This window comes from Fundulus heteroclitus, unplaced genomic scaffold, assembly GCF_011125445.2.
Source record: "Fundulus heteroclitus isolate FHET01 unplaced genomic scaffold, MU-UCD_Fhet_4.1 scaffold_42, whole genome shotgun sequence".
Classification (NCBI taxonomy): Eukaryota; Metazoa; Chordata; class Actinopteri; order Cyprinodontiformes; family Fundulidae; genus Fundulus; species Fundulus heteroclitus.
In genome coordinates, this window is record NW_023396835.1 from 1,342,460 (window position 1) to 1,365,898 (window position 23,439).

A 23,439-nucleotide genomic window follows, 5' to 3' on the forward strand; every position below is an offset into this window, starting at 1 on the left:
AACTTGGTGATTTTAGCCTGTGGTGCTAAAAGGTTTGACTGCATTGGTCTGGGACAAACACAGTGTTAAACACAGACGGCAATTTTACTCAGAAAACTCTCATGCACAGTTTGGACACTAAGAGCTACATTTAGTTCATTCATAAAAACAGAAGAAGTGGGAATAAAGTACAGCTAAAATTGGATTTTTCTGGACTCTCTTAACTGTCAGGACCAGAAAGAATGACAAACAGAAAAATTATTCTCTCATAGTAACCTGGACAACATCTCTCTGAAAAACTCAAATACCTGGAACCTTTACACATTTTATCACATTACAACTACAAACCCAATGTATTTTGTTAGGGTTTTCCTTGATCGACCATCCCAAAGTGGTGCATTACTGTGAAAACAAAAGAAAATAAAAACCGTTTACAAATGAAAATCTGAACAGTGCATTTGTAGTCAGCCCAGCTCTCTGAAGTAGCTCTCTGACAACCCTTAAAGAAAAACAAAGCACTAAATGACCCCTTTGAAGGAAAAAGGCTTCAAAGTAGGTGAGTCAGGCTACACTTCTGCCAGATGACATGAGGACATGTGGCACAGTCCAGGTGGCTCTGACACTGAGCCACTTGTACCAACATTTAAGTTCTTGTACATTTTATGACAGTTTGGTATTGACAATTCTTGTTTTCAATAAACTACCTCTGTTTGGAGACAAAATTATAAAATGTATCTAATTTTCTATTGATTTTATTGGTATTATGCTGTGCACTATGGTACATTTTGATGAAACAGAGCCTTTAATCTTATGATTGAAGGCTTTGTCATATGTAGAAGGTGTCCTCCAATAGAAAACTGCACTTTTATCTGGCCAGATTCCCTTTTATGGGGGAACACGTTTGGCACAGTTTTGGCCCATTTCCGCACAACTGTGCCAAAATCGCATGTCCGCCTAACACACTTCCCACTAAAACCTTTGTGGAACAAATATTCTTCAACCAATTCAGTCCTGATTTGTTGCAGTTATAGTCATGATATGGATCTATAAAGTCTGATGATTCTACTATATTTTTAAAGTGGTTTTCATGGTGTTTTACAGTGTTTATTTTGGAAATACAATTAGATGAAGCTCAAAAACTTTGATTATTTCGTTGGTTAATCACCTATAAACAGACATGGTGACATTTGCAATAGTGGTTCCAACAGCAAAATATTCTTTAATGGCTTTGTGTTATACTATAACTAACATTTACATTTCCACTTTATGACTTTTGAGCTGTACTTGATTTAAATCACATATGTAATTTCAGGCAAAAATTGTTCCTCAATCTCTCTGGGCTTAAAGGGTCAAGCCCCTGACCCGGCCTTCTAACTTTACTTGCTGGTTTCCCACAGCCTCCTGGTGCCAGAATAATGAACACCTCGTGTCCAGCATTCCTTATTTACCCTTGATCCTGACCAAGTTCTGGTTTTTCTGGATTTCCCTATCTTACCTTGACCTCGTCAGACACCTCATTGGCTTCTGTTTTCTGAACACATCCAGGACTATTTTTATAACTACGATCCTTGTCAAGCCCTTCCGATCTATCTGCTCTTCTCTGTGCTCCCATGCAGACCATATCCTGTCCCATATAACCGATCACAGCCTCTGTAAATCTGCCTGCCACCTCCTGCTGTGTGCAGCTTGCTCCCAGCATCATCGGGCTCCTGTTTGCTCCTGTAGAGCATTTTCTAGCCAGCTCCAAAGCTCTATTATTAATAAATATTTTATAGCACAACAGCACCTTATAAACAGCGCTTATCTTTGATGTCTCTCAACACTATTCCCCACATCTGTAATACACATAAATATAAATATGATCTGCTTTTCATATACTTTCAATCCTTGTATGTAGCCTCAATGAAATGTAGCTGCGGTTTAATGACTTGCATAACAATTTTAGGGTGTGTTAGGGATTATGAGATTACAGAAACTTGACTGCAAAGTCCATTACCATGGAAATTAAAGATAGACAACAGACTCTGGAGGCACAGAGCCTGACATACTAAAAATGGACAGAATAACTGATTAGGGGAAGGTGTGTCAACTTGGACACGTCTGCATTGAAGCATGATCTTTGCCACCAATACGGTAAGTGGAACACTGATATCGTACAGTGAACGCCCCTGAATGGGTGGACACAATGGCTCCTACTTTATGTCTGTGTGAGGAATGAACGGGGCTCTCTCTGGCGTCCGGAAATCTGTCCGTTGCGTCGTTGTGTACGAAGGCCCAGTACTGAAGCTGTAAACATCCCTCTGCCTTTTAGATTAAATACGGTAAAAAAATTGTCATGAGTTGGGTTTTTGTTTTGGTTAAGTAGCTTATTTCTGCCTCTGGGTTTATTTCTGTTTTGAATTCCAGTTTAGCCTTTTTACTTCATCAGTTATCTGGTCCCTGTATTAGTTCTGATTTTAGTTCTGTGATCTAGTGTCCTGTCAGTTCTGTATTGCTCCCGCCTTCGGTTAATTACTTTCAATTCCGCTCACCTGTTTATCCGTCTATTTAAGCCTCACTCCCTCCTTAGTTAGTTGTCAGGTCGTCGTCAATCATACCATGCATGCATCCCCTGTTTCCTGGTAAGAGCTCCCAGCGTCTTGATTCCGTTTTTGTAACACGTTTTGTATTTTTCTGCCCAGTTTCTGTTTGCCTGTCAAGTATCGTCTGGATGTCTGCCTTACCCCTTTTTTGGATCCTGTTTGTTTGCCCGTTTTCATTCCCTCTAATAAATCACCGTAAAGAGCATTTCTAGTGTGTTGGTTGAATTCCGGATTCATCTTCCTCCAAAATCATGACAAAAATAGTTCAGTTTCAAGAGTGTTGTTATTACTACAGTAGTCTACAATAGAAACACCACATTATTCAGCAAAAGAACCTGGGGGGACCACAGCCAGGTCAATTCTTTAACAGGTGCAATCCTCCTTTTCGAGGACTCAGCAAATTAGAAGGATGTGCACATTCCGCTTTGTACCCCAAACATGCAACAAAATCTATAAGAACTCAGTTCATCAGCAGGGAATCATTCAAACTGACACAGTTTTCTGTTTTTATCTAAGAAGATTTATTGTTTTCAGAAACTCACTATTAAAGTCTGAGGCTCCACTTAAAAAAATTGTCCTGAGGTTAACCAAACATGATCAAACAGTACTGTGAACAGTATCAAAGCTTCAGGGCAAATTGATGGATTTATTCATGTAGTGTACATCTGAAACCAACCTGAAATAGGACATAGAAAAAGACCAGAGCATTTTGAAACCTCTAACTGAGCACATGGACTGATTCATCCATGCTTCTGTGCAACAGATGCACCAGGCATTTGGGCAACAAGAGGAAGACTTTGTGATGTGACAGGTGAGGTTTCTTCTGTGACGTAAAAGTTTCCCAGCTGAATCTAATTATAGACAAACTGTACCTGCTCCGCTTTGGTTTCTGCTCCCTGTGGGTTTAATTGGCAGCGCACTGACACCCTGAACAACTGGACTCGTGACCTATCAATCAAACCTGCTGCAAAAAATGGAAAAGGGACAGAAAGTAGGTCGATATAGGAAAAGAGCTTTTAGATGTTAGGAGTTCTGAAGGCTTGATAAAGGCTGTCAGGTGTGAAGCGAATGGCAGACAAAGAGCAAGCTGAGTGTCAGGTTATGAACTCACTTCACTGAAAGAGAATAAAAGCTTTGTGCTTTTTTCCATTTCCCCCGTTGCTTTCCTTAAATGGTGAGCTTGGAGGATTTCACATCCTCAGCTTCTGCTGTGGGGAAAGTCTCAGGAGAGTCCGAAACAAAGCAGCAAGTCATCATCCAGATAGGGACAGTTCACTGTGGGCATCTTTTTCTTATTAGCCTCCAGAAATATAATCCATTAGTTTGCTGAAACAGATACAATCTTTTCTTTTCTCCTTTTCAAGAGCACACTCTCCAGTGGTTGGCCCACAGGCCCTGCTGCCTGTCCCTGCCCCCAGGGGGTGCGGCTGGCGGAGCCCCCCTCTCTGGGTGGGTTTTCAGGGAACGGAGGTGCCTATCGGAGTCAGCAGGGGAGCTGGCTCCCTGGGAGAGCAGGAGGCTCCTTGGTTCTTCCCTCCCCATCCCCTCCCTCTGCCTGCTCCATCACGCTGCCACACATGTAGGACCTTGGGGAGGGGGGCGTTGTTGGAGGGTACCACTTTCAGTTGACATCCCTCACCCCAATTTTATTATGCATCTCAGACATTTTCATTTAAAACATTTTCACAACACACATATATGTATCGCTCTGTTGGGGAGGGGGGGGGGGGTACAGATATCTGGGGTGGGGGCTTATTGTGTAGGCCTCACCTCTGATGGCTCCCTCTATCCCAAATTTAGACATTGAGGGTTCTGGGTCGGTTGCTTGGAGGGGGTGGGCCGTCACCAGCTACCTTCCGGAGGGGGGTGGATTGTGCCCCCTTTGGCGCTCCCTGTTTTAAACACACTTGAGAAAAACACGCAACATTCTTTAAATTTTTAATTTGTCATGTTGGTTTTGAACTGCCCCCTCTCCCAAGGACTTCTCTGGACTCCACTAAGTGCGGAGCCCATCCCCCCGTCCTGCCCCGCTGGTGCATTGGTGGTACTCGGTGCCCGGGCAGGTGCCGGTTCACTACTGGTGGCTGTATCTCGAGGCCTGGCCCCCTGGGGCTTGGTCGGGTTCCACTTTAGCGTAGCTGGCAGCCGGCGGAGGCCACGGGCTCGTCTCCGCAGCTACTGGGGGCTTCGGCGGTGTGGCGACTGGGGAGTTTCCTGGGGGCCGTCTCCCCTTTTTCCTCGGTGGTGGGGATTTCCTGTGTTGGCCCCTCTTGGGCACCTCTGGGGTCCCTTTGGGCATCTGGGGTGTTGGGTCCCCTGGCGCCTGCCTTGAGCATTTTCCCCATGGATAAACCTTACACTCACAAGCGCACTTTCACAAACACCTACAGGTGCTTAAATCTGGTTACTTACATAATAAAGTTCCATATCAGTTGGCTGTGCTGTTCTTTTTACACCTCTCTTTGCAGGTAATGAAGCAGACTGATGAAGGTTAGTCAGTCTCTCTCTTCTGTCTCCTCTTTCTTTCATCTTTTCTCCCTTTTTTTCCTTGTCATTTTCTCTACTCTTCTACTTTTTTATGTAATGTCCACATAACATCAGTTATTCCCTACATAAATCATAATAAAAGCATTTACAAATATAAATAAAGCAGAGCACTATGGTGAAAGCGCTAATGCTTCACTTGTGAGAATAAAATTTGTTGGGCTCTTTCTGGCATTAATAAAACAATTCTTATTGCCACGTTGCCAGACAGGACGCAAAAAACCCCAAAACAAATTAATACAATCTCCTTACGCTTAGATTTTTTTATTGGAAAGCCCGAAAAAAATCTCCTGTCAAAGCCTTAAATTAAAAAAAAACAAATCTGAAAAATAAACTTTTTAGAAACATTACATTTTTAAAAAGTTTATTAGGAACCAGGGGGTCAAAGGTTAGGCTAACAGCCCTGCTCCCTATCCTGCAGGCTGTAAAACCTGATAACCCTCCCTGTTCTTCCTGCTCTCAGACACACCTTGAAGCTGGTGGAGCAACATCTGCTGGAGCTGAAAGCTGATTGGCTGCAGCCTCCCTGCTCTGACACGTGATTCGTAGATCAGAGCTCAGAGCAGTTGCTGTTTTCAGGAAATGAAACTCACACAGTCACTGTGACCGAGAGGAGAAATGGAGCAGAACCAGCTGGACCGAGAAACCTTCTCCTGTTCGATCTGTCTGGATCTACTGAAGGATCCGGTGACTATTCCCTGTGGACACAGCTACTGTATGAAGTGTATTAAAAACTTCTGGGATGAAGAGGATCACAAAGGAATCCACAGCTGCCCTCAGTGCAGGAAAACTTTTCTACCGAGGCCTGAGCTGAGTAAAAACACCATGTTAGCAGCTTTAGTGGAGCAGCTGAAGAAGACTGGACTCCAAGCTGCTCCTGCTGATCTCTGCTATGCTGGACCTGAAGATGTGGCCTGTGATTTCTGCTCTGGAAGAAAACTGAAAGCCATCAAGTCCTGTTTATTCTGTCTGGCCTCTTTCTGTGAGAAACACCTTCAGCCTCATTATGATGTGGCTCCACTAAAGAAACACAAGCTGGTGGAGCCCTCCAAGAACCTCCAGGAGAACATCTGCTCTCGTCATGATGAGGTGATGAAGATGTTCTGTCGTACTGATCAGAAGTCTATCTGTTATCTCTGCTCTGTGGATGAACATAAAGGCCACGACACAGTGTCAGCTGCAGCAGAAAGGACTGAGAGGCAGAGAGAGCTGGAGGTGAGACGAGAAAACATCCAGCAGAGAATCCAGGACAGAGAGAAAGATGTGAAGCTGCTTCAACAGGAGCTGGAGGCCATCAAGCACTCTGCTGATAAAACAGTGGAGGACAGTGAGAAGATCTTCACTCAGCTGATCCGTCTCATCCAGAAAAGAAGCTCTGATGTGAAGCAGCAGATCAGATCCCAGCAGGAAACTGAAGGGAGTCGAGTCAAAGAGCTTCAGGAGAAGCTGGAGCAGGAGATCACTGAGCTGAAGAGGAAAGACGCTGAGCTGAAGCAGCTCTCAGACACAGAGGATCACAACCAGTTTCTCCACAACTACCCCTCACTGTCAGCACTCAGTGAGTCTACACACTCATCCAGCATCAAGATCCGTCCTCTGAGCTACTTTGAGGATGTGACAGCAGCTGTGTCAGAGCTCAGAGATCAACTACAGGACATCCTGAGAGACGCATGGACAAACATCTCACTGAGACTCACTGAGGTGGATGTTTTACTGTCAGAACCAGAACCAAAGAGCAGAGCTGGATTCTTGAGATATTCATGTGAAATCACACTGGATCCAAACACAGCACACAGTCTTCTGTTACTATCAGAGGGGAACAGGAAGGTGACATGGATGGATCAACCTCAGTCTTATTCTAGTCATCCAGACAGATTCACTGATTGTTGGCAGGTTCTGAGTAGAGAGAGTCTGACTGGACGTTGTTACTGGGAGGTGGAGAGGAGAGGGAGAGTTTATGTAGCAGTCGCATACAAGAATATCAGCAGAGCAGGAGGAGGGGATGAATGTAGATTTGGACGTAATGACAAATCTTGGGCATTAAATTGTTACCAAGGAGGTTATACATTTGGTCACAACAGCATCTGGACCTCCATCTCAGGTCCTGGTTCCTCCAGAGTAGGAGTGTACCTGGATCACAGAGCAGGTATTCTGTCCTTCTACAGCGTCTCTGAAACCATGACTCTCCTCCACAGAGTCCAGACCACCTTCACTCAGCCGCTACATGCTGGAGTTAGGGTTTGGAGCATTGAAGAATCTGCTGAGTTCTGTAAACCCAAATAGACAGAATCCACTGAAGGTTCAGTGAGTTTGATTCTGGTTTTTAAATCTCCAGCAGATTATTTTCTTGATGGTTGTTGTTTTATGTCTAAACTGCTCAGAAATCAATAGTCAGAGATTGTCAACACTTGTTTTTCTTCAGAATTGATGTTCTGGTTCTGTTGGTTTTGTTCATTTCTCATCATTGTTTTCTAAACCAGCTGATTAGCACCAGAATATTTACTGTTTTTACTCCTTGTTGCTTTTAGCAGCAAAGACTGTGAACTGACTAATAAAATGTTTTAGGTACTTTGACTTTTACGTTTTTTGTCATCTCAACCCAAATAAATATTTTTGAAACCGTGTTATTTATAAATTAAACTGAATTACTTCACACAGACGAGCAAAGATTCAGTCACATACAAACAACACATTCAGACAAACAAATACATGCAGGCCTGTTTTTTTTACAGTTACACAGATCTGTGGTCTTTAATTTTTGAAACGTTTCGACTCAGAGCCAGTGCTGAAATATATTGTTTTTTTTAATATCTTAAGCACATCACTTACTTCAGAAGGGTTTACCGACTCTGACTATCGTCGTTATTCGACTTAAACGTGGTTTTACGCTTCAACTCCGTAATAATACATCTCTTTATCTCACAGACACTTTGACTGTTATCCATATTTAATATTCTACGTCGATATTCAGCGTACCTTTTCCAGCTATTCATGACAGAAGTGTAACTGATCCCCAAAACGCTTCCCCGTGCAACGCTGCACCTCTTTAAGTTCCGTTTTTATGCTTTTTGTTTTTCTTCAACTTTTATTTTTAGTACTGCTGTATTAAATAACCCCTTTGTCAGAAATCTGCATGTTTAATCCAATCATTCATGCTTTTGGACCCCTACTTTCAGTCATGATTGGGGTGGCGAGGACCTAGGCAGCAACGAGGCAGAGACAGGCACATGGGGGTTAAACAAAGTAAATTTAATGAAAACAGGAGACTTACAAGTTTCTCGGGAGCAGAAGGCAGAACACAGAGACGCAGGAGGACCAGAATGACCCGACAACGGGAAAAACAAACAGAGGAACTTAAATACAGGTGCTAATCAGGAGAACACAGGTGAGACCAATAAACAGAAACAAGTCCACAGCTCAGAGGATCCTGACACTTTCAGCATGAAATCAAACATCTCACCCTGGGGGAAGGATTGTCCCTGGAAACTTTGCCTTTTACCCATTGGCCGGACTTCTCTGCTTCCAGATCACCTTTTTCATTTTTTTTTTTTTTTGTTTTATTGGTCCTCTTCAAGGTCGACCAACCAAATAAAAGGAATAATGAGAGAGAACTCTCCTTTTCAAATCTACCTCCGTCTATATAGAGGTCAGATGCTTAAGCACACCTGCCACTTTCATCCAGCACTGAAATACTGGAGAGCCTCATGTACTTCCTGACTAAAAGTCTTCTGTTTCCAGGTGAAAATCATTAGTAAACCTCCCAGCAGGAGTGCTCATATTTCAGCTGAAAATTTTAATTTAATGTGATTTAACTTAAAACTTGTAGTCACTGTTCTGTATTTGTGAATCTTATTTTACTTGCTTTAAGGACTAAATATAATTCTTCATTTTTATAGGCTTTTATTTATTACTATTTTGTAGCTACAGTTTTGCAAATTTTTCTCTCTTATTTTGAAATTTCTTGCAGTATTTTATATGAGGTTTATTTTTTTATAGCTTGCAAGCAGTTTGAAGCAATTGCATTTAAAATGTGCTGAAAAATAATCCTCTCACCGTCTCCTGAAAAGAAAGGTTTGAATCTGACGCCCCAGAATCGTCCAGAGACCAGGAGCCACTCCTCGTCCTTTGAATCCGTTCGGGGGATCAGAGACAAGAAAACTTCTCCACACGGCCAAAGCTGCTCCTTTCCTCAGACTCCCTGGCTCCTTGGTCGGAGATTCTGTTCATTGATGCCAAATGTGGTATAAAAATCAAACAATAAAAGACTTCCCAGACTTATTGAATAAGGAAACGGTAAAGTGGTCAAGTTCCAGCACTTTATTGAGAAACAGAACGGTACACAGACAGGCAGGTAAAACAGGAAGGGATCAGGCAAGCTCAGATATTCCAAAAACTGTCATGATTTTAGGTTCTGTCTTAGTTTTAAATTATGGAATAGTTTGAGTTTTGTTGTGGTTTGATTTTGTTCTTTGTTTTATACTATCTGTTAGGGTTCTGTAAGCTTTTAGCTCAGTTCTGTTCACCTGCCAGCTCACCTCCCTGTTTTTACCCTATTAGCTTGTCACTCCCCTGTCAGCAGTCACCAACCTATCAGTTCAGTTCTCTGTCAGTCACTTCCCTGCCTCTGATTAGTTCCAGCTGTTTCCCTGTAATTAGTTTTCACTCCATTTCACCTGTGCACTTCACTATATAGTTCTGCCTCAGTCTTTAGTTCTCCGCCAGATCATTAACGAGCCCACGGTGAATTTTGTTCCAGCGTTCCTTTCTTGATTGACCTGTTGATGCTAACCTGAGAGCCTTTTTGATTCTGAGCCAGCCTGTTCCCTGATCTGTTTTTCCTGCCCTGTCTGACTGATTTACCGGTTTACCGACCTGATTCTGTCCCATGGTTATCCGAGCTTGCTTTTGCCCTGTCTGTACCTCTGCCTATTTTGGACTGCCTTTTGTGTACCGGATTTTGGACTGCCCTTTTGACTATTGAGCCCGCCTGTCCCTGTTTCATTATTAAAATCCTGTTTTTTGCTTATACCTCGCTTGTTTGGTTTGAATACTAGGTTTGCCTGATTCACGTTCATAACAAAAACAGAACCAGGTCAGGCAAAACAGGCAGGCATTCAGATCAGGCAGAGAAGACAGGTTCAGGGGTCAGGTTGGCTCAGAATCTTAAGGCAATCGGGTAACATCAACAGGTCAATCAGAAGAGAACGCTGGACAAAACTCACCAATCGGCTGGTAAATGATCTGACAGAGAACGGAGGAGTGAAGCAGGTATAAATGGAGCAGGGAGCAGGTGAACGGAGTAGAACTGATTACAGGAAACGGGTGGAGCTGATCTGAGGAAGGGTGGTGAGGACAGGTAGAGCTAAACTGATTGGTCGACTGGTGACAGGGGAGTGACTGAAATGGAAACTGAGCTGACTGAATAACTGTCTGCTGAAAATGAACTAAAACACAGTTTGACAACAAATCAGGACAAAACCAAACTAAAACAGAACTCAAACTATGACACTTTGCTGTGAGACAAAACAGAGACCGTCATATCCTGTTTATTAACCCGCACAGCAAATACGCCAGCATTGGCCTTGGCTATCAGTGGATAGTAGAGATGATGTGCAGTTCTCGCGTCTCCAGTGCTCACATGTCTGAAGTGGCGTCAGGTCATAGTGACTTTAGGATAATATTCCAATAACATTCATCCAGAAGTGATGCTGCCTGTTCAGATTTGTTCAATAATCTTTAGTTTAAACCACTAAATGATATTTACATGTAGCCCCTGGTTAAAAACCATGCACTTAAGGCCTTTAATATTTACAAAATATTTACAAGGTTGGTTATGCAAGAAAGAAAAAAGGGATAAGTGAGCAATGTGTATGATTGTTTTTATATATTTTTAATCCAAGGGATTATATAAATAAGGGAAGATGTTACTGTAGTAACATGAGAAATGATAAGAAAAAACAGAAAGCCAAAACCTTTCTGTAGATGACTTGTGTATTTACATGAGTGTATTGTTGTTTGATTAAGAATCTAATTTGTGTAAAGACTGTATTGAGTATCCTATCTATGAAAGTAGCTTAGGTTAACGAGGGACAAGTGAACTCAACAGAGAAAAAAAAACGGGACAATGGGATGATGGGGAGAAGAAGAACGAAGGACGCGGGAGAGAGAAGAGGAGAGAAGTTAATGGAGATCGCTGATAAAGTTTGCAGAAGTTGAGGTGGGAGATGGAACTGGATTTTTCGGACGTGTTTTGAACAAGTATTCCTGCACACGGTGTATGGGATATCTACGACGGAGTATTAGGGCCACACATGAAGGGATTTTTTTTTTTGCCATGACGAGATTAAACTCGACATGTCGACTTTAAAGTCGCCATGTCGACATTAAACTCAACATTTCGAGAATCTCAAATTCAGAACTGCGAACCCGGGTAAGCATCACTAGGGAAAGACGTTATGTTATTGGTAGGCCACCGCTTCCAGTGATGATTGTACAGTTGCACCACGGCAAAGACTACCTTCACACTTAATTAAAACGCAGAGACTGCAGCTGTGGAGCGCGGTTGCTCTTTTCTTCAAACTTTGGAATGTCGAGATTAAAGTCGCCACGATATATCAACTTTATTCTCGAAATGGCGAGTTTAATGTCGACAGGGCGACTTTAAAGTCGACACGTCGAGATTAAAGTCGACATGACATTTCAACTTTATTCTCGAAATGTTGAGTTTAATGTCGACATATCGAGTTTAATCTCGTCATGGCAAAAATATTTTTTCTCTTCATGTGTGGCCCTAATACTCCGTCGTAGATATCTGCTCAAGTATTAAGCAGAGAGAAAAAAAACCCTCGGAGGAAAACTGCGGCTGATCGACGGAGAACTGCGGCTGATTTGAAGTGGCGAGAGGACCGAGGCGGCCAGGATTTCAGTGCGACGGAGGAGTAATCCTGCGAATAAGGTGGCGGAGTTCTGAAAGAAAATTGGACTCGCGAAGCATCCTTGACGAGGAGGACGTCGGCTGAGCGAGCAGGTTAAATTTGGTTTGTTGTTTAACCGGGGAGAAGAGGATTGTCTGAGCGACGTCACATCCTAGCTTCATCAGGCCTGCAACGAAAAACTTGAACCGGTAATGGACAGAGTGTGTGTGTGAGAGTATGGGCCCATGTGTGATATTGTGTTTTAGAACTGTAAATGTTGGATAAATGTATGGAGTTCTATTGGTAACAAAAACGGAATTCTGGTTAAAGTAACACAACTGTTAAAAAGTAAGGGTTTTCTTTAAAAACACAAAGGGGAAGTGAGTGGAACATAAGGTATTGAAAAGAAAAAGTGCCTTATTGGCTTTATTTTGTTCAGGGAAACATTAATGACCTTGCTCTATGTTTAAGTTTTTTATTCTTCTGGGGAGTTGAGGAGCTAAGGTTTTATTTTTCCAAAGTTCCTATTAAAAGAAACTGTTCCGGTGGCTGGTTGTCGTGAGTTATTTATATTACATAAAAGGAGTGTAGGGTAATTGAACGAGTAAGGAATTACTCAAAATTGGTAAACCTGCGTGGTAACTACCAGAACTTAACGAACCCAAATAGCCACCCCACCAGTGAGTTTAAGTTCTTGTCCCAGTTACTAGCGGACAGAGCAGTGGGGTGCTACATACATATATTCATATATTCACATATTCATGTGAGCCATTTCTACGGCATTGAGCTTAAATCCTTATTTAATGTAAATATTTATATTTGTCATGGTTTTCAGGTGACGAGCCCACGTGCAGATACGATCGGGAGGCAATGCACAGTTTTAAGATGTTTATTTTAGGAAACAGGCAGATCTACGGACGGAACTACGGGTGAGTCGGCTGGGTCAGAACGTCAAGGCTGGCGAGTCTGTAAGAAAGAGGAAGTCAGAAACTCTGAAAGTTGAACCAGGGGAATTGCTAAAAGTGCGCTGCTTACCATTTAGCTGGGCGGACCTAACCGGGAAGAAGTAGCGTCGGGAGTACTCTATGATTCTACTCAGCTGGAGATAGGCGGCTGGTGGCTGAGGACGGCTGATGTAACTGGCGAGGGATCCTGAGCGAACCTCGTCGGCAACGGTTGACAGATGGATTGACCAGAGTGAATGCAGAACCAGCAGAAACCGGGAGAGGGGATCTCAGGCCTCGCTGGGTAACATCCAGGAAGTATGAGGGGAGCGCCAGAGCAAAATCTGAGCAAGCGGTTCTGCTGGTCTGTTTCTTCGGAACGAGACGTCAAGACGGGTGAGTGCATCCAAGCACCAAAATCTGAGGCAAAACAGAGATCCAAAAATTAGTCAAAAAACGAAGAGCAAAAACTCACAAACAGGTTTCCGAGAGTAGGGACAGAGGCCACGTCGTACCACGACTGGTTAAGGCTCTGGCGTCTTCCATCTGTCAGCGCTCTGCTTAAGAAGCCAGAGGAAGCCGCCTGCAACGAGCTGCAGGTGTGGGCCACGCCTCCTCAGCCAACCAGACACACCTGAGGAATAGAGTTAGAGTAGAGCAGCACAGAGAACCCTGACAATATTTACATTAAAATCAGCCAATTATAGCAATAAATTGTGAAATACCCCCTAATTACCATAATTTCAGCATTATGTTCAGGGTATTCATCAGTTTAAATGACCAAACTCCAATAGCTGCACTACTACTGTCTCCGTGGAAATAAATACTTCACAATTTTAACTTTTGAAATATGCATACATTTATTTTCAGTGCTCCACACGTCTAAATAATTTTTGTTTTCCCAGACATTTCTTAAACACTGTTTTTCCTCAACTCCATAAATGATCGCATGCTACTTTAAGCTCTTCTCATTAATAATATGCTGTATAGATCCTGCATTATCACCTTTTAAACCTAATTCACCTCCATAATAATAAATTTACTTTTAAATTGACAGTGAACTAATCATTAAGAATAAACTGATTTGTCTACAAACCTCTTAGAAATAACCATTCCTGGCTTTGTAGCCTGAAAATGTTTCCAGATGTTGTGAACACCTGTTGGCTCTTCAAAGCCTGGAACTTTTCAAAGCAAAGAAATAAGCTTGACATAAACAACATTTGATTCTTAGCCATCAACTCACTGGTCTGTGAATGGTTACCAAATATTCAAGGATAAAAACATCCCTAACCCTATTTTAATATTCTCAAAACTCCTACATCCTGATCTTATCCTAATACCTAGCATGCTGCTATATTAAGATCTTACATCTGAATTTGTTCATTAATTCCAAAGTGAAAGAATAGATAACTTTCTTACACCAATATTTAATTACATTTTAAAGATTCCAAGCATCATCAACTCATTGTTCATGCTCATTAAAAGCAATTGGCATGATTGTTGTTAAAAATAATCTATTTAAGTGAAGAGCAAAAGTAATTTTTTTTTAAATAGTGAGGATTGTAGACTAAAGGGTTTGTCAGGATTCTGCAGGCTGTGCTGTTCTCTGCACGGTCTGTTCTCTGCTAATTCTCCTTCACAGGTGACTGTAGTTGACAGGTGGGCGTGGCCCGCACCTGCAGCTCCGGCTGGAGCTTAAAAGGAGTTCTCAGTCAGCTGAAGGACGCCGGAGTGTTAAAACTTTGTGGTACACTTAGTGGCCACTGTCCAATCGACAGTTCCTCGTTCCTGTGAGTCTGATATTCTAGATCCTAGTTCTAACTTTTGACTCCTATTTCTCGTAGTTCGTTTGTGCTTTGGATTACTCACCTGTCGTGTCTCCGTGCTCTGAAGACTGGTTCCTGAATCCCTGCCGCTCAGATCCTGCTCTGACATTCCCCTCAATCCCACTTTGTGTTACCAAGTTGAACAAAGAGTTTCCTTCCCTGGATTCACCCTGGGTCCTTCAGCTGCTCTCTGTGCTTGCTCTTCGCTGTGGTGCTGCTCGGGCTCCCCGCCTTTGCTCAACCTGCCAGCTCACCTGTTGCTCAGTCACCTCGTTCCACCAGAAGTAGAGAACTGCAGAGTCCATTCATCCACTCACCCTCCCCGGAGAGGTTCTCCATACCTGGCGGTAAGCTGAGCTTCAGCAGCGTAGATTCCCGCACTAAGCTCTCGTTAACCTGTCCCCTTTCCCTCTTGCAGTGCTTCCGAACCTGACGTTCCCATCTTTGTCTGCGATTCACTGCGTGAGCAATTATTTGTACGATTAGCCTAATAAACATCTTTAACTGCTTATTGTTTCCCGACTGTGTTCTGCATGTGGGCCAAACACCTAAAAACCATGACAGGGTTAAGACCTAAAGTTCAGAAATTACTCGATTTCACCTCAAATAATCCTAATTGAAATGAAAATGTTGAACATGTGTACAACTAATTACAATATTTCTAAAAAACAATTTTGTTATACTGACACCGTGTTTCTTTAATATGTAGGTTAACAAACATTGTTGATTTAGTCATAAGAAAATTTCCGAGAACACTTTGGATTCGTTTAAGGATATTGTTTATCATGGACCAATAACTTCCTTGCATATATGTTATAATATCAAGTCCTCTAAGCTATTAAGTTCATGTGCAACTAAACAAAATTTAACACATTACTGGTCGACTCCTTGTTGCACTTTTCTTATGGCCAAATTAGAATGTCTTTTAAAAGTCATTTGTTCCTGTGTTTTAAGTTAAAAGTGTAATTACCTGTTAGATATTTTAACTTCCCTCTAACATATTGTTATGGTTTTGAGGTGTTTAACCCACATGCAGAATACACTAGAGGAGCAGAGCAGTTTAAGATGTTTATTCAGTATTCGGTTTTGACAGATACTGACTGCGTAGATAACCTTCAGCAAGTAGTGCTGAGAAAAGGACGCAAGGATCGGCTGGAGCGATCTGTGGGTGAGAGAGAGTTAGGTTTGCACAGGGAGTGGGGAAATGTGAAGTAGTGGACCTAAGGCTTACCGCCGAGCACTGCAACCTAGCCGGGAGGAGTGGAGTGGAGAAACGGACCTCCGAGATGGCAACAGGTGACTGAGCGGCCTGTGGGCGGGCTGGTGGTATCCGTGAAGGGGGGGATCCGAGCAGCGGTGGCGTGGTGGGTGGTCCAATGACAGCTGGAGGAACCAGGGTGATCCGGTAAAATCCTCAGCGCGGATTGGTAACACCAATGGAGCGTTGGGTTATTACTTGAGCACGGGGAACGTAGGAGCAGGACACAGAGGGATCCGAACTGGGCTGCTCGTCTTGGAACGACAGAACTTGTGCAACGCTGGGCACAGGGTCCAGAGCGTGAGGCGACCTGAGACACAGGAGACACGTTTTTAGCACAAGAAGGAGGCCAGTTTTCACGAGCCAGGGGCCGTAGAAGCGTACCAAACAAGGTTAACACTCTGGCGTCCTCCAGCTGTCAGAGCGCTGCTCTTATAGTGCAGCCGCACGCAGCCGAACGAGCTGCAGGTGTGAACCATGCCTACCTGCCAACTCTGGTCACCTGTGGAGAGAGCAGAGAAGGCAAAACAGCGGAAAACTGCATGGTGCTGCCTGCTGCGTCCTGACACATATAAGACAAATCCAAATTACCAAATTTCCCATGTATAATACCTTGGGAATGAATTTCATACATTAATCTTCAAAATGTTTTGTTTACCAGTGAATATTAAACTAATATGTCACTTAGGTCAGGTTTCCTGTCTGTCACCACAGAGGGTTGGAGCAGTATTGATTATTTAGAGTCATCTGCAAAACAAAGATAGCAGAGAAAACATGATAAATGATGGTGAGACATACATCACTGATTATCAATCTGTCATCATTTACCTCTACAGCATTTTTCTTATTGCTCTCTTTTTCGTTCTTCATGTCTCTTGTCTTTTCTGTCTCTCTCTACTTGACTTAATCTCTTAACCTTCTCATTCTCAGTTTGTCCTCATCTCTCTCTGAGTTTCTTTCTCTCCTTCAATTTATTCTCAATTTATCCTGATTATTCTCCTTCTCTTTTTCAGTTTATCCTCATCTTTGTGATTTTCTCCTTCTCTCAGTTTCTCATCATCCCTTTCTCTCTCTCAAAACTTTATGTTGAGAATCTTTGCATCAGCAAATCTTTGATATCTAACAATTTTCTCATTTGTTGCTCAAATGAAAGAATAGCCAGGGAAGTCAGCCTTTCGTGTGTCATGATGGTTTGCATGTTTTTATAAGTTTTACTTTAGAACAGCTTCAACCAGAAGCTACAGTGACTGTGAGAGTAAGAAGGAGTCTGAGTGAAATGCTTAAACTTGGATCCAGGTGAACAATGTTCTCCTTCTAGATGGGATTTAGCATCTCTGATGGTGGGAAGGTGTGTGTGGGGAAGGAGTGAACTGCCCCCTCTACCTCCAGCCTCAGGTCCTGAGCTTCCACATCTTCTGCTGCCTGCTCTGATTTGTGGCAGCATTCAACCAGCCTCCCTTAATCCTTCCTGCTTTTCTTCTGCTCCTTGGAGTACAGAAATCCATGAAGCTGGGAAAACCTTTCTGTGAGAGTGACCAGAGCTTTATCCATAGAGGAAGAACAACTTCTCCTTTGAAGATCTCTTCTGCTGTACCCCGTGTTTCCTCTTCTCCTTGATATTCAAACTGTCTCTGGCCAACTCATTTCTACCTCAATCTCCTGTGTGATTTCACTGGCATCTGTTTTCATGGAGCTGAATCCCATTTATCTGAATTCCTGTAAGAAGTCGGTAACTGTGTTGATTTCTCTCCTCAGTGTATCTACAAACACTGCTGGACTCTGCAGAAGCTTGCTGACTTTACTGATGTTGTACATGTTGTACACTTACCAGGAGAGGCCATGTCTGCATCTCCTTGAAGATCCCTCTGGCTGATGAGGCAACTTCTGCATCCCTCTTTTCCTTGGCATGGTCTTCTAGTTCAGTCAACGTCTTTAGGATGTCAGGAAACTGATGACGGACCGCTTTGACAGCTTCAATGAGACATTCCCACCTGGTAGACAGTGCTTTTAGGGTGAAGGTCTTGACATGGTCTTTAAGGATTGTCCAGCAGAGTACTGAGGAGCTGAAGAGGGAGCAGAGACGCTGCAACAGCCCAAAGAAACTGGCCGATGCCACAGATGACTTGGCAGCATCACCAACAACACGGTTTAGTGTGTGACCAGCACAGGGAACACATAATGCCTCGCTGTAGAGATCTAGCACTCTCCTCTGGACCCCCTGGTTCTTACCCTGCATATTGCTGCCATTATCATATGACTGGCCATAACAGTTAGCAAAGACCAAGCCTAGTTTTTCTAGGTGCCCTAAAAATGCCTGTGGTATCAGGGGCCAACAAAATCTTCATGGACAGTGATGCTTTTTTTTAAAATCACAGTTTACGATTCACAGCCCCACTGAGAGCTGCTGGTTGTGACTGTAATCGGTTATACATACTATTATTATTGAACAATGTTTGGCTTTATTTACTCTATCAACAATTCCATCTGTTGTGCACTTGGCCACAAGTGAGATGACTTCATGTTGGATGCGACTACTCAGGTGGTTCTTTCAGCTTCTTGCCTGGTCAGAGAGACGAACTCATAGCTGCAGCTCTCTGGGCGCCTTTCTCCATCTCCTGTCCAGAAACAAACTAAATTGGGCAGCAAAAAAACAAAAAACATTTCTTCACAAAGCTGTGTCTCTGCTGCCCACGAGCAAAGACACTCAGGAGACACTGAACTCATGTCTTGGGGGGAAATATTGCAGTTCTTTCTCCACAGATTGACCAATAAAATCACAGCAAAAATCTGTCACTCACCACCAACCAGAGCGCCGTTAACTTGCATCAACATGAGCTGCGACCCTTGACCCCTTTCACTTAATAAACTCATGGTTCTGTTGAAACGACTCAAACTCTGTTCATCCACAACACTTCAGATCCAGATGCAGCTGCATTTAAAAGGTTTCAGGTAAAGAAAACCAGCAGCTTCAGTCATGCAGTGATGTTGGAGGAAAAGTCATTCTGAGAGCTGCTATCCTGAAGCTTTGCTCCAACACACCTGGATCAGACCACACATGGGTTTAAACGGCACCCTGTGGTTAAATGCATGCATTTTTAATATTGTTCAGTATTTATTTAAGCAAAATCAACATGATGAAGTCCAGATTAAATCCTAATTGAGACAGAAAGTATTCATCTGGCGTGTGTCTTGTTTCAGAGCTATATTCAGTCAGTGGTAATTGTTTTAGAACATGAAGCTTTTTAATTTACCTGAAGGGAATTTAACTAAAAAACCTGAGATCATTTTAAATTCAACCAAATTGTTACTTTTATTAGTTACTGCACAGATGTCTGGTTATGCTCAGATTATCAGGAAATACACATTAAAATGACCCTTTGTGACGCTACACTGAGGAAAATATCAGTTTAAAGGTTTTTAGTCAAAATTTTAAAATATGAGGAGTGTCTTGATGCTGAAGCAGATAAGATCTTTTCTTTCTCCTTCCTCAAGAACACACTCTCCTTACACTTAGATTTTATTATTGTAAAGTATGAAAAAATCTTCTGTTAAAGCCTCAACAAAACAAAAACATATCTGAAAAAAACTTTTTAGAAACATTAATATGTTTCTTGTGAACCAGGAGGTCAAAGGTTAGATTAACAGCTCTGCTCCTTATCCTGCAGGCTGTAAAACCTGATAACTCTCCCTGTTCTTCCTGCTCTCAGACACACCTTGAAGCTGGTGGAGCAACATCTGCTGGAGGTGAAAGCTGATTAGCTGCAGCCTCTCTGCCCTGACATCTGATTCGTAGATCAGAGCTCAGAGCTGTTGCTGTTTTCAGGAAATGAAACTCACACAGTCACTGTGACCGAGAGGAGAAATGGAGCAGAACCAGCTGGACCGAGAAACCTTCTCCTGTTCGATCTGTCTGGATCTACTGAAGGATCCGGTGGCTATTCCCTGTGGACACAGCTACTGTATGAAGTGTATTAAAAACTTCTGGGATGGAGAGGATCACAAAGGAATCCACAGCTGCCCTCAGTGCAGGGAGACCTTCACACCGAGGCCCGTTCTGAAGAAAAACACCATGTTAGCAGCTTTAGTGGAGCAGCTGAAGAAGACTGGACTCCAAGCTGCTCCTGCTGATCTCTGCTATGCTGGACCTGAAGATGTGGCCTGTGATTTCTGCTCTGGAAGAAAACTGAAAGCCATCAAGTCCTGTTTAGTCTGTCTGGCCTCTTACTGTGAGAAACACCTACAGCCTCATTATGATGTGGCTCCACTAAAGAAACACAAGCTGGTGGAGCCCTCCAAGAACCTCCAGGAGAACATCTGCTCTCGTCATGATGAGGTGATGAAGATGTTCTGTCGTACTGATCAGAAGTGTATCTGTTATCTCTGCCCTGTGGATGAACATAAAGGCCACGACACAGTGTCAGCTGCAGCAGAAAGGACTGAGAGGCAGAGAGAGCTGGAGGTGAGACGAGAAAACATCCAGCAGAGAATCCAGGACAGAGAGAAAGATGTGAAGCTGCTTCAACAGGAGCTGGAGGCCATCAAGCACTCTGCTGATAAAACAGTGGAGGACAGTGAGAAGATCTTCACTCAGCTGATCCGTCTCATCCAGAAAAGAAGCTCTGATGTGAAGCAGCAGATCAGATCCCAGCAGGAAACTGAAGGGAGTCGAGTCAAAGAGCTTCAGGAGAAGCTGGAGCAGGAGATCACTGAGCTGAAGAGGAAAGACGCTGAGCTGAAGCAGCTCTCAGACACAGAGGATCACAACCAGTTTCTCCACAACTACCCCTCACTGTCAGCACTCAGTGAGTCTACACACTCATCCAGCATCAAGATCCGTCCTCTGAGCTACTTTGAGGACGTGACAGCAGCTGTGTCAGAGCTCAGAGATCAACTACAGGACATCCTGAGAGACGCATGGACAAACATCTCACTGAGACTCACTGAGGTGGATGTTTTACTGTCAGAACCAGAACCAAAGAGCAGAGCTGGATTCTTGAGATATTCATGTGAAATCACACTGGATCCAAACACAGCATACAGTTATCTGTTACTATCAGAGGGGAACAGGAAGGTGACATTTATGTATCAACCTCAGTCTGATTCTAGTCATCCAGACAGATTCACTGATTATTATCAGGTTCTGAGTAGAGAGAGTCTGACTGGACGTTGTTACTGGGAGGTGGAGAGGAGAGAGAGAGTTATTGTAGCAGTCGCATACAAGAATATCAGCAGAGCAGGAAGAGGGAATGAATGTGGATTTGGACGTAATGACAAATCTTGGGCATTACTTTGTTACCAAAAAGGTTATAAATTTGGTCACAACAACATCTGGACCTCCATCTCAGGTCCTGGTTCCTCCAGAGTAGGAGTGTACCTGGATCACAGAGCAGGTATTCTGTCCTTCTACAGCGTCTCTGAAACCATGACTCTCCTCCACAGAGTCCAGACCACCTTCACTCAGCCGCTACATGCTGGAGTTAGGGTTTGGATCAGTGAAGGTTCTGCTGAGTTCTGTAAACCCAAATAGACAAAATCCACTGAAGGTTCAGTGAGTTTGATTCTGGTTTTTAAATCTCCAACAGATTATTTTCTTGATGGTTGTTGTTTTATGTCTAAACTGCAGAGAAATCAATAGTCAGAGATTGTCAGCACTTGTTTTTCTTCAGAATTGATGTTCTGGTTCTGTTGGGTTTCTTTATTTCTCATCATTGTTTTCTAAACCAGTTGTTTGCTGTTATTCCCTCCTTGTTGCTTTCAGCAGCAAAGACTGTGAACTTAGTAATAAAATGTGTTGGGTACCTTGACTTTTTCGTCTTTTTGTCCAGAAAATAAGTGAATTACGTGACCCATACGAGTTCTAAAATGGTGGCTACCAAACAATCCTCGCTGATTGTTGTTAAGACATAATCTATTTAAGTGAAGTGCAAAAGTTAAATGTTTTAAAATAGTGAGGATTTTAGACTTTAAATGGTTAAGACCTAAACTTCAGACATTACTCCATTTCAGCTCAAATATTCCTGCTAATCAAAATGAAAATGCTAAACATGTGTACAACTAATTTTAATATTTCTAAAAACCTATTATGTTGTACTGACACCATGTTTCTTTAATATGTAGGTTAACAAACAAAAATTAATGTTGTTGATGTAGTCAGAAAAGGAAATTTACCAAGAACACTATAGATGTCATGATTTCGGCACTGTTGCCTGGTCTAATGTCTCATGTCACACACCTGCTTAGCTCCGCCCATTCCTCATCACCTCAGATCTGTTCCACCTGCTCCCACTTGTATAAAACCAGCTTTTAGACCAGACAGCAGTGCCAGACTTGAGAAACGCCGGCCAGAAGCCAGTGGACCCGGAAGGACGCCTGACCACTCAATTTGAGTTGGGACGTATTGTTCGGAGTGCTGTCTGAAAAAGTTAGAGGGAGGTGGTTGGACGGTTGTGAGCGTGGCAAAACGAAAACGTATATTGGAGTTGGAAAAGGTGGAGTTGGCATAAACTGGTATGTGAATGGTTCGGATGGAAATGGAGACAGGAATTGATGAAGATATGGAATATGAAGGGTGGACGCCAGTGGGGAGAGGAAGAGGGAGAGGACGGGAAAGACAAAAAATAAACGAAGGAAAGAGTATTAGTGATATTCAAGGAAATAAAAGAGAACTGGAAGGAAGTAGCTCTGAAGAAGAAAGGATAGTGAGAAGGAAAGTTGTGAGGGTGGAAGTTAAAATAATATTAAAACTAAAAAATGAAGAAGAACAGAATAACATCAGCCCCATTGTGGTATCAAGAGAAGTAAAAAAGAAAATCGGAGATGTTGAAATGGTGAAGATATTGAGAGATGGAAATTTATTGGTAGTTTGTAAAAATGAAGAACAAAAAAATAAGGCTTTAAATGTGGATAATATATGTAAAAAAACTGTGATGGAGAAAAAAATAGTAGGCGAAAATAAAAAAAAAAACTAGAGGAGTGATTAATGGGATCCCTCTAGAGGAAGATCTTGAGAAAATTAAGAAGAATATTACAGGAGGAAAAGCGAATAACTTGAAGAGGTTGTCAAGAACAATAAATGGAGTAAGAGTAGGTAGTTTGTCAATTCTCATTGAATTTGAAGAGAAGGATTTGCCACAAAACATCAAAATAGGATATCTCAGTTTTCAGGTCAGGCCTTATATCCCTCCACCACTTCGTTGTTTTAAATGTCAAAGGTATGGGCACATAGCAGCAGTTTGTAAAGGGCAGCAGAGATGCCCAAAATGTGGTGAAGATCACAAAATGGAGGAATGTAAAGAAGAAGCACAAGAAAAATGTTGTAATTGTGGAGGGCAACATAGAGTTACGTATGGAGGATGTGAGGTGAGGAAGAAGGCAAAAGAAATCATTCAGATT

At 42.7% G+C, this 23,439-nt stretch overlaps 2 protein-coding genes across 2 annotated transcripts; both read left to right on the plus strand.

The window, feature by feature from the left end:
- The first annotated feature begins 5,641 nt into the window (after nt 1-5,641).
- LOC110368230 (E3 ubiquitin/ISG15 ligase TRIM25-like) lies at nt 5,642-7,715 on the plus strand. Its single transcript, XM_021315325.2, has one exon. It carries the CDS (start codon nt 5,724-5,726, stop codon nt 7,386-7,388), a length of 1,665 nt encoding a protein of 554 aa, XP_021171000.2. The 5' UTR covers nt 5,642-5,723; the 3' UTR covers nt 7,389-7,715.
- A 12,121-nt stretch (nt 7,716-19,836) lies between these two features.
- Nucleotides 19,837-21,801, plus strand: LOC118560316 (tripartite motif-containing protein 16-like). The gene has a single exon (XM_036131238.1). The coding sequence runs from the start codon at nt 19,910-19,912 to the stop codon at nt 21,572-21,574; it is 1,665 nt and encodes a 554-aa protein (XP_035987131.1). The 5' UTR covers nt 19,837-19,909; the 3' UTR covers nt 21,575-21,801.
- The last annotated feature ends 1,638 nt before the right edge of the window (nt 21,802-23,439 follow it).

Excerpts from the sequence above, each read along its gene's own strand:
- LOC118560316 (XM_036131238.1), top strand. The coding sequence starts at position 19,910 with ATGGAGCAGAACCAGCTGGACCGAGAAACCTTCTCCTGTTCGATCTGT.
- LOC110368230 (XM_021315325.2), top strand. The coding sequence starts at position 5,724 with ATGGAGCAGAACCAGCTGGACCGAGAAACCTTCTCCTGTTCGATCTGT.